The sequence below is a fragment of the Strix aluco genome, chromosome 2 (assembly GCF_031877795.1).
Source record: "Strix aluco isolate bStrAlu1 chromosome 2, bStrAlu1.hap1, whole genome shotgun sequence".
NCBI classification, from domain to species: Eukaryota; Metazoa; Chordata; class Aves; order Strigiformes; family Strigidae; genus Strix; species Strix aluco.
In genome coordinates this window covers 130370193-130382226 of record NC_133932.1, presented here as the reverse complement: position 1 = coordinate 130382226, position 12034 = coordinate 130370193, and the positions used below count along the sequence as shown (strand labels likewise).

Here is a 12034-nt window from a genome sequence, read left to right as displayed (position 1 = left end):
ACTGTAGCTCTTACGACATTTACAATAATAAGTATATGCAAATATATTTTGAAATATGATTAGATTTGTAGACTGGAGTCCTCCATCCACTGAAAAATTGGAACAAGCAGACCATCTTGTACAAACTTAGTGAAAAACCTGAGGCAAATATATATCATATTTGAATAAAATATTTACTTGGAATGTAAAAATGACTTCTCTACTTACAAAAATTTACCTATTTTCTGTATATATCCAATTCTTAAATTATTGTTCCACTTTGCTTTATTCTCAGTCTGCCTAGTATTTATGTATGTTATCTGCTATTTTTTCACTGAGGACCAAGGCCTTGTTGAAACAATATAATAAAGCTCAGTGAAGGATCTCATAGGAAGAGAAGATGATTTTGTTTTAAACCAAACTGATTTCAATCAGGCTGTCATATCCACACACTCAAAATCATCTAGGCTCATGGTCAGCATTCAGGTAGAAAGATATGCATCAAGCTGCATCACCAGGACTACCTGAAATGATCAAGTACAAGGGTGGGTGGCTGTGGAGTCCTTTTCATATACATATGCCACCTTCTTAGTTGGCAGCTTCCTTGCTGATGTGCTTTTTGTACACTTAAAGGAGACAACAGCAATTAGCATCTTCTGTCTCTCCCATCTGTCCTACCTATACATGTCTTTAGGATTTACTCACTTCTCTTTTGTCTCCTTATCTGAGTGTCCTAGGCTCCAATCTAGTCTTTATCTCCTGCCATCATCTCTTAATGGCTTGAGTCTTTGTTTTAGTTTGGGTGTTGGCTGTCCTGATAAGTTACGCATAGTTATGTTGAGAATTGATGACCTATTGATGAATCTAGGTGCTATCAATACATGCCATTCTTATACCCCTCCTACCAGTCCTCCTGGTACCCATACCCAGGCATTCCCATTCCCTTTCATTCACAGCAGTCTTAACATTTCAATTGCAGCTCACTATGCCACTGGTGCCTGTTAGTCTAAACAGTTCATTGCTGTAACTCCCTTTCTTCATTTAGTTGTTCAATAAAAACTGCCCACCTTGGGTTCACCTACCAACAGGGACCATCTGGACCATCTAACGACTGGATGGCAGTTTAATTTTTCATAAGAGCTTCAGCAACTGAACTATACCCATCTTGATCTCCTGCCAATAATCCTAGGGGTACCTAAGGCCAACCGAGGGCTGGCAAAGGCATATTTTCCCAGTAAATGCTAGAAATTTAATTTTTTCTGCACTTTTGCATAGTGTTGCTATTGTGGACTGGAGAAGTTGAGGGAGAAGCTAAATATCCATAATCCTCTTTATTCAGACTGCTCCATAGAAATAGAAGGGAGTGTTTTGTAACGTGCACATCAGGTGGTATACTCAACTGTGCTGAGGATACCTATTTAGTTAGCAAATGTTACAACAGATGGCAATCATGTTGTTCAGTAGCAGTCTGGTCTGGATCTTAGTGAAGCCCAAGAAGTAAAAATGCTAAATGTTCCTATCCAATCTCCTGCTTTATCATACTTTCCAAAATAATAATTTGGGAGTTCTAAAATAGTGTGTTTTATTATGTCAGATTATAGATCAGCAGCATATGAGAAGACAGAAGTAATTCCAGAGGGAGAGTAAAGGTTGAAAAGATTTGCAGTAGCCCATCCGAGGCTGTTGGTGCATACAGATTCATTTATCCTTAGGGAACATTTCATTATACCTACACATTCAGAGTATTTCAGAACGGGTAATGGCCTTTCCCTGTAGAGATATTTTGCTTGAAACATTCTGTATCTCAGCATCTGAAAGAAAGACTAAAACTAATACTGGAAAGTTTAGCTGCTGCCTTCTCATGGGAAAATTAATCATAGCTCATTGCAGAAGCATGTATCATTGTTTTTCCTATTTATCATTTCCTTTTCTAATTACATTAACTAAAGATTGAATACAACTGTTATTACATCTCTCCAGTCATAAATATCCCCAGTAGCTTCAGAATAGCAAAAAGCAAGCAAACAACAAAACCCACAGACCCAATATAGAATATCCTATAATTTTAATTATTAATCATTAATATATAAGAGATTTGTATCCACTTTGTATTTTAAATATACAGATTTACTGTGATCTATATATACCATGTATGTTGGTAATGAAATTTCTATTATCTTGGGAATTTTGGCACCTTTAGTAGATCACAGCTTTAAATCTTCACCATATATAATTCTTGCCATACATAAAATTCCTGCTCTTATCCTGCATTGAGCTCTTACTATATTACTCCCATTGCTGTATATTGGAGCCAAGAAGAGGAGAGCGCTTCTAATTTCATCCTCTCCTATTTACATTTCCTTCTTCAAGTCAGTCCTAATTAAAGAAAACATTTCCTGTCTCCCAAACTATCCTTTCTTCTTCAGACCCCCTCTAAAGAGTCAATCCCTGCAAATGAGCCATCATCATCATCATCATTATTATTATTATTATTATTATTATTATTATTAACCTTTCAGGAAAATTCCAGCTGTTTGTCCTTTCTTGTTACATTTTAAGCTTTCTCAGGCATGGACTGTCTGTTTTGATGTTATTTACAACAATGAGCACATTCTTGATACTTAACTAAAAAATGCTACTCTTGTTACATCTAATCAAACATGAAAGTGGCTAACAAGAAATGCTTATTCTTACCATCAGCTTATTCTCCACCAATGGAAAATCATATACTCTCTTCTGGAAACAATGGCACTTTAGAGTACAAGGCATCCCTGGCCCCTATCTCACCGGGAAGATACTCACCCATTCCAAAGCACATGCTTGTGGAGGACGACTACACCAGGTCAGATGCTTCTCTTTATTTGTTACCTTTCATGACAGTTGCAAAGGACATAGCTAAAGCATTCAGTACACCTCAAATAGAATACGGCATATGGTTCTTTTGACCCATGTTCAAGGGAAGATGAATTGAAACTGTTACAGGTATGAAGACATCTAAGAGAAAGATCATATGAATGAATGCTGACCTGAGGTCCATGTTGTCTGGGTGCAGTCCTGCACTGGTTCCTAAACAACGTGGCTGCACTTGAGCAATGATGGCACTGAATAAATTTTCTCCTTCTTAACACAGCTAGATCTCAGGATCAGTGACTCACCTGGCTCACTGCATGTATGGGTGGAGGGTCTGTATGTGCATTTGTACCTGTCCGTGACAGTACGCTCTGAAAGGTCCAGCTTGTCTAGTGATCTTACATAGTTTAGTGAAAGCTGGGCTAAAATAGCCTGTAATTGCTCTTTGTACACACATTGAAAGATAAATGTTACAGAGAGAAAACACCATGGGAAAAGAAAAAAAATTTATGAACTGACTGCAAATAAATATAGGAGGGAAACTGAAAAAAGTTTCTTAACCATTAGAGCAATCATAATACGAAACAGTTCTCTGTGAGAGCATAGAGGTTAAAAGGAAACTGTTTATGCAGTGGCACTTGATACCTTTATAAAAGGCCTTCTCTGATGTGATTATCAGCAAAAAGGCCCTGGAAATTGCTTCTTACCTTTTTTTTTTTTAATAATCCCAAAAGAATTGTGACTACTATATGGAAGCATAGTAGCAGAATTGTATCTATATAGTTGATTTCCAAGTAAAAAAGACACATAGGAAAATGCTGGGAGGATTCTTTTACGCCTTGTGTTAGATCAACGCTGAATGTCACTGATGAGACAGTGTGTATTTATTTTTTTGTTTGAACAGCACTATCATTCACTTAGAAGACAACAGTTGTTAAGTTTGTAAAATGAGCCCTCATTATAATGTCTAGTGCCACAGAAAATGAGAAATTATTTTCTTTCTGTGCTTGAGTATTTATAAATTCCTTATGTTTAAAGCTAGTAGGAGGCTGTTCTGATCATGTAACCTGACCTACTGTGTATCTCAAGCCAAAGAATCTCATCCACTTACATATTCATCAACTTCATAACTTGCTAATTTGCATTTAATTTTTCTTGTTGCGTATGATTATGATCTCAAGCTGCTTAACTTGTTGGATCAGACAGATTCAGAGTAACTAAATCATGATACAGTGTTTACTCAGGACATAAATGGTGGAAACCACACCTTGCTTCCCTGTCTTGGCTAGAAGAATTTCTCCTTTGTTTTGGTTGAGAATGCAAAGCTGACATTGCTTTCCTTCAACTTACGAGACATTCAATTAGGATGAATTTTCTCCAGAGAGTTCCAAGAAGTTACATTTTCTAATTAATAGGTAAAACATTGATTTCATTAAATTATGCATCACGGCTTTACCTGGGCTAGTACTGACCTCATAATTTCTAAAATGCCTGTGTATATGAAGAATACCAATATAGTATCTGGGTTACAATGATGAAGGCTTTGTCAATAAGCTTGTAGTGCTGAATTCTCTCCTTCTGTAATGAGATGTCAACGCCATTATTATGAGACAGAGTTGGCAAAGTGTAAAAACAGCAAAAAAAATGCAACCTTAAAAGTAGATAATAGCTAAGGAGACCAAGAAGTCACAGGAAGTGAAGGAAGTAACCCTAAAAAAAGGAGAAAACCTGCCATGAGAATTAAAAGACCATTTAAACAGTTAGAAGACCTGTAAGGTAATGAAGAAGTATATTTAGACAGTCCTGTGTTTCTTTGTGTTACATGTAGCTGATTTTAACTTCCTAATTACTTCTACCGGAAAAAAAAAAAAAAAAAAAGGAAAAAAAAGAAAAAGTAGTTATAGAAGAGAAGGCAATGACAGTCCTAGTCCATTAGTTCAGTAGATACCCAGTAGAAAGCATACTTGCTCAAAGAACCCTGCAGGATATATATTTAAATTAATTAGTATGTCTTTTTGATCTTTTTAGGAAGAAGGATGTATTCCTATCCTGATATTTTTAGTTTGTTTTAAACAAGTGAATTTTGCTGGTTTAGCTGCAGACAGTAAAACCAAATGCTAATACAGCCTGATCATTGACTGAGGTATTCACACCAATGTCCATTTTGTATTATCTGGGGTAAAAAAAGAGAAGCCATATATATTCTGTGAAATATTCCTCTCCTGTGTTCATCTTCTATCTGGATTTCCAGATTAGTGTGTTGTCTAAGGAAGGGCTGATATCCAAAGTCTTCTATGGCATTGAAAGTATTGACATGAGAGGCTGACTCTACCAAGCATGACCTGTGGAAGGTGTAGCACTGGCAGAAGTAAAGGTGTCAAGTAATAGGAGCAGACTCTGAATGGATCAGAGCAAATGAGATGAAAATCTAGTAGTTATAAACAGGTATTTACTTTGACCTATTGAAAAGAAAGAGGCTATTATGGACTTAATTATATTAATAATCATAGCTTATGTGCTACACTGATACACAGGATACAAAAGCACAAAGATTAAATGTCATAAATCATAAGAAAAATGGCACTTCTTGCCATTGCATTTCCTCACTGGACATACATCATACAGCACTATCTGAAAGACACCCAAACAAGAGCTTCTCCTCTTACTGCAATGACTAAGAAGCTCTGACCTTCGAAACCAAACCATTGAACCCTTGAACGATGCTGAGCCTGTTTTGGTTTTTTTTTTCAAATGTCCATGTAGCTAATTATTGCCTATTGATTCAAGTGGGACTATTGAAAATGCCACAGTTAATTCTTACAGAAAATTTCACAGCTATAAACTGAGAATAGTGAATGTGCTCTTTACTGTGCAATGCCATAGGATTTGTTGATGAGTCTGCCATTAAAATAAGAAGGTAATTGGAAAGTCTTCGTTGCTGACCAGTTTAGAAAGACTTAAAAGAAAGACCAGTTCAGAAAGACTTTCGGAAAGTTAATTATCATATTGATAATTTTAGTGAAACCTATAGATCCCTTGATTGCAGCATTTATAATTAGGTTTCCTCACATAATTTTTTATAATTAAGATGATTGCCAACTACTGCAGTGCTATCCATTAAAACTACCTGGTTCTTGCTGTAATAGGTTTTCAGGGCTAATTTATATGGTGATCACATAAGGAAATTTATTACCTGTGCAGTCATAATATGGCAATACTTCTGGCAGTTTTTCATTTGTGCCAGTAACTTCTCCACTATAAGAGGCTTTTGCAATTTCATAATTTTTTGTATGTGTGATTTGAGTGACAAACTTTCTTTTAACTTACTTGCCATAATGAATCTATCGGTAAAGCTTAAATGGTTGAACATTCAACTCGATTTGCCCACTTTCTCTTGCTTTTTTTTTTTGTTTTTCATTTTTTGTTCCAGTTTTAAGGCTTTTTTACCTAAATACTTGTGTTTTGCCTAACAAAAAGAAATGTTTCTGCTGATAAAAACTTTTATTTTTTGGTCCGATACTGAATCTGCATCTGAAAAAAATTCAGTACAACTTTTACTCAATAAAACTATGGGGAGAAAAAAATTTAATCCAAGCACAAGGGATAGAAAAGTAACAAATCGTCTTCTGCCACAAGTTTTAATGAAGCTGGATTATAGAATCATAGAATGGTTTAAGTTGAATGGAACGTTAAAGATCATCTAGTTCCAACCCCCCTGCCATGGGCAAGGACACCATGACAATGGGATGTTGTCTTTTAATTTCTGAGCTTTTGTAAGTTGTGTGTATTATTGGTCTAAAATGTTGTCAGTGGTGGGCATAATTTACTTTGTTTTGTTGGATTCATTTTAAATTCACTCAGGACGGAAGTTTTGTCTTCTTGTATTTTTTATAAAGATTATTTTTTATAAAGAATTTTAAAATTTAAGGAAAATAACACAATTTCAGGTTAGTAGAATGTGGAATCAAGAGTGGATAAAAGCTATATGCCAAGTAATTCTCAATACAGTCATCATCATTCAGCAAGTCCTTATTTGTTGTAGTTTCTAGTAAGATTAAAGTGTTGTGCAGGCAATGCAAGAGATTCCTTGATTGTGTTTCTGACTATTTCCTAATGCTGCTAGAGGGGAGAAACAGGAATAATTCTCTGCTTGACCTGCTGCTTATGTAAAGGGAGGAACTAGTGGCAAAGGTGGTGATAAATAACAGCTGAGATCAGAGTGACCATGAGTTGGTTCAGTTCATGATTCAAAGGAAGTCTGGAAAGATAGTCAGCAAGTTATGACTGTAGACTTCAGAAGAGCAGATTTCAGCCTTTTTGGAGAATCACTAAGCAAAATCTCTTAGGATGCTGCCACGGAAACATAGGGTCCCTGAAAGATGGACGATTTCTAAATGAAACTTATTGAGAACTCAGGAATGAACCACTGTGTTGAGTGGGAAGGAGGGGGATTCAACCTTCTTGGCTGAGCAAAATGCTTTCTGATGACCTAAAATGCAAGGTGTAGAACAAGCATTGCTTGACTGCTTAATGGCAAAATCAGAAAGCTGATTGATTTGAGCTAAGACTTACAAGGGTCATAAAGGAAAACAAAAATTGATTCTGTGGGTGTGCTACTTTCAAAAATGAAGATAAAATTTGATGAAGGGAAAAACTGATGAATGGGGGGGAAGACAAAGTAATGACGGAAGTACTCAGACTGAAGTACTCAACATCATCTTTGCCCGGCATTTAAGGGACCAGAGGGTAATTGGAATAGTCAGAACAGATTCACCAAAAGCAAATCACGTGCTTGTCCAGCCTGGTTGCCTTTACTTATGAAATGACTAGCTGTCTGGATGAGGGGAGAGCAGTGGCTGCCCTGTACCAACCAGTGCCACAGCACAGATGCTGCCTTGAGCAGAAATGCCTCTTTGCTAGGTGAAAACACAGCTGACTCCAAAAGACATACCTGACCCACGCCATAACTCCCACAGATGTGCGTCTGGGATCTGCTGGGGGGCACATGGTGATTCCTCTTCTCCACTACTTGCCCTGGGGAGTGGCTGCAAAGGTATTTCTCACACCTTTTCTGTGGGTAGGAGAAGCTGTAACACGGGGAGCACCCTTTAAAACTCCTCCAGCAGCCTCTCATTCAAACATGAGAAAGTGTTGGATAAACACGTACAACTAATCCGTAGCTGGAAAGAAGATATGATTTATAAAGGTTTGGAAACCTTCTGGATAGCCTTTTGGGTATCTCCGAGATTATATGCTATCACCTTGCTCATTAATCTTCTCCAATCATGGCTATGCTAATTTTTATGCAACGGCAGACTTTGGTAAGGCTTTTGACACAGTCTCCCACAGCACTCTCACTTGAAAGCTGAGGAAGAATGAACTACGAGAAGAGACTGGGTTGGGAACTGACTGAACCAGTAGGCTCAAAGGGTAACGATCATCACTTAACATCTGTCAGATGGTCAGGGATGAGCAGAGTAGCTCAGGATACTTTGGGTGTCAGCGAATACCTTCATCGATGACCTAGATCATGACACAGCATGCACCCTCAGCAAATTTGCAGCGGATAATAAATTAAGGGGGAGTGGTTAACGTGACAAATGGCAGAGCTATATTCCAGAGGGATCTTGATATACTCAAGGACTTGGCCAGGAGAAACCTCCTAAAGTTCAGTAAGAAGTCTGCACCTCAGGTGGAAACAGCTGCACACACTTTTATGGGCCATGAAACAAACATCTGAATTGCAGCTTCATTGAAAATGACCTGGAGGTTACAGCAGATGCCAGGCTGAACATGGATCCAGGAGTGCACTCCCATTGCCGGTCAGGTAATCAGCATATTAGGCTATATTAGGAGAAGTGTGGCCAGCAGAAAAAGGTGAGTTATGTTCTAGAAGACTTGACCAATTCCTGTTCTTCAACTTCAAGAGGGTTGTGCTAAAACAGGAGAGGGTCCAACAGATTCTGAGAGTCCTAAATCACATGAAGGTTAGAGGAACATTGAGGGAACTGGGGCTTGTTTAATGTTGTGAAGAAGAGATAAGGGGCAATCTAAGAGCACCCTATTAAGTACTCAGTAGCAAAGATGATGAAACTCTTCTCAGCAGAGAGGGACCAATGGCTGCAAGTGTTGGCTTTGGATGTTCTGATTTCAGTTTGAGAAGAAAAAAAAAAAGACACCAGGTGGGTGGAGTAGTGCTGGAGCAGGTTTCTTAGAATCATTGTGAAATATCCACACTTTGAGGTATTTAAGAGGTGGCTACATAAAATCATGGCTGATCTGATCTAGTGTTGGCAATAATCCTGCTTCAAGCATGAGATTGGATGAGATGACCTACAGAGATGCATTCCAACCAAATTTTCGATGATAGTAGGAAGAAAAAAAGTAATTTTTTGTTTTAGTCTTTTTGTGGAACATTCATTACTAATACAGCTGAGAGTAGTTAGAATTTACTCTTTAGCAGATGTCTGCCTTCCTATTTCCAGAAATACTGAAATTATAGGCTAAAAATCCTGTAGCTTTTAGATGTTCATCCCTTCTGTCTTTAACAAATAACATCAGCAAAAGATCCATAAAAATAAAGAACAACCATATTGAGTTTTTACTTCCTTTTTAACTTCAGAAAATGGTAACATCAAACTTCTGTACTTCAGCTGATAAAAAATTCACTTTAACATTTAACTCTGGCTAGATATTAAAGATTCATGCATGAAAAAGCTGAGTTATCTGTTTTGCTGTGAAAAGCATGTTTGATTTTTTTTTACATGCATCTTTGCAAAATTACATATTCTGGATGAGGAGGAGGTGCTGGAGATTGGAAGGGAGAAAAAGGAGAACCATTAAGTTGAAGTCTCAGGGGATTTTTTCTCTGTATTGAAAGTAACATTCCTAAATTGTTTGTTGTTTACTTACGTAAACTTGTTAGTTGAATTGAGGATGTTTTATGGAAGCACCTTTAAATTCGTATTGATACACAGATTTGACTTTTCAGTATTAAACCATTACAACTAATATTATGGTTTGTGTTCAATAAAACTATCAATAACAGTTTTCTGACGATGGTTTTATGAAGCACAACAATAGGAAAAAAGAACTGCAGATTTTAGTAATGAGTCCTGAAAACTGTTCTTTTGGGTTCTTTATTGTTGACTTAGACCATCCACTGACAAAATATTCTGCATGTTTTAAAAGTGTATATTTGCTGAAAGGAGTTAGCTGCATTTCCTGTTAGTTTTTGTGTGGGAACAGAACTGAAACTCATGTTTCCCAGGTGAAAAAGATCTTCAAATACTGTAGGTAGAACTTTCAAGTGGTGAATTTTACACCATGTTCTTGACCCGATGTTACTCTGTGAGTGAATAAAAGATATGCAGAAGTACACTGATGTAGTTACATGAATATGACAGGTAATTGTGAGCTCTTAACAATCATATCACTATGCCTAACCCAAACTCAGCGTGATCTATGCCCTAAAGAGAATAAACTATATATAGTAATATGGTGAGACTGACAATGCATTTTATTTATTCTTCCTCTTCAAATCAATTGTTCGAGTTAATATTTTCATGCTCAGGTTTTGTCTGGAGTGGGTTTGTTTATCTAGGGATAGCAAAGATTATATGTTTGGTTTGCTTTAAAATTTAGTGTAAATTATATGTATTATTTTTAAAGTAATTTTAATTAACCACTATTATTATCAGATTAAACTGCATTTAGTTTTAACCATAGCAGCTTGGTCATTTAAGGGATAGAGGGAGAATTACATGGCTTAGTTCATGTTCTATTCTGTTCCATTCTATGTTAAAAATTGTAGTTATATTATATTTTAAATACTGTAATATTCCATACATATCTTCAGGATGTTGAAGTGTGGTACCTGATGAAATTAAATCCACATAGTAATATTACTGCGTTTGTGAAAATCTATCTCAATGCCAACGTAAGTCTTTGGAACAACTGCAGTTCATTTATCCTCCAAAATGTATTTAATTTTTTTTTTTTTTTTGCAGTGGAACTCCTTAAGGTATATCAAAGCTTCCCACAATTTTGGAATACTGACTAGATTGTTTAAAAAAGCCGGTATGATTCAGCACAGCATTATATTCCAGAGCTCGTTTTTCTCTCTACTTATTTCTTCCAGCCCTTTCTGACACAGAAACATAATCAGGAGTGATTCTGTTCTGTGCTCTGAATGCCCAGTCCTGTCAGATTTTAACATTGAAGAGTGGAGGAATTGGGTGGGGTGTGTTTGGCAAGGAATTATGGTGAGATTGGGTGTGAAAGTGAGGGAGAACTTGTCACTCGTTGTGTGAGAATGGAAATCACAAGAAGGGAAGACTGGTATTTACTGGGTAAGAAAACTTGGATTGGGAAGGGGAATTTAGGACAAGGAAGAACATAAGTGAGAAATGGGTGAAGAGGCATGAAGAAGCAGTGGAGAAAAATGTCCTGGAGAAGAGCAGCAATGAATTTCAGGGCTGCTGAACCATCAACTCCCTCAGACAGTGAGACATGAGATTTGGGATAATCTATAGTTGTGCAAGAAGCATTTCCCACAGCATTCTCCTGGCAAAACTGGCTGCTCGAGGCTCGGATGATCGCACGCTTTGCTGGGTAAAAAACTGGCTGGATGGCCGGGCCTAGAGAGTGGTGGTGAACAGAGTTAAATCCAGTTGGCGGCCGGTCACAAGTGGTGTCCCCCGGGGCTGGGTTTTGGGGCCACTCCTGTTTAACATCTTTATTGATGATCTAGACAAGGGGATCGAGTGCACCCTCAGTAAGTTTGCAGATGACACCAAGTTGGGTGGGAGTGTTGATCTGCTTGAGGGTAGGGAGGCTCTGCAAAGGGATCTGGACAGGCTGGAGCGATGGGCTGAGGCCAACTGTATGAGTTTCAATAAGGCCAAATGCCGGGTGCTGCACTTCGGCCACAACAACCCCCAGCAGCGCTACAGGCTTGGGGAGGAGTGGCTGGAGAGCTGCCAGTCAGAGAGGGACCTAGGGGTCTTGATTGACAGCCGGCTGAACATGAGCCAGCAGTGTGCCCAGGTGGCCAAGAAGGCCAATGGCATCCTGGCTTGCATCAGAAATAGCGTGGCCAGCAGGGACAGGGAAGGGATCTTGCCCCTGTACTCGGCACTGGTGAGGCCGCACCTCGATTCCTGTGTTCAGTTTTGGGCCCCTCACTCCAAAAAGGACATTGAAT

The 12034-nt window shown here is 38.0% G+C and overlaps 1 protein-coding gene across 30 annotated transcripts in view; it reads left to right on the top strand.

Moving 5' to 3' along the window:
- The window catches only part of DLG2 (discs large MAGUK scaffold protein 2), a 1053560-nt gene that overhangs the window by 758360 nt on the left and 283166 nt on the right, over positions 1–12034 (top strand). For all 30 annotated transcript variants that reach the window (XM_074816343.1, XM_074816342.1, XM_074816341.1 and 27 more), the window contains one exon: positions 2680–2821. In XM_074816343.1, the coding sequence (XP_074672444.1) occupies positions 2680–2821 (142 nt within the window). The remainder of the gene's footprint in view (positions 1–2679; positions 2822–12034) is intronic.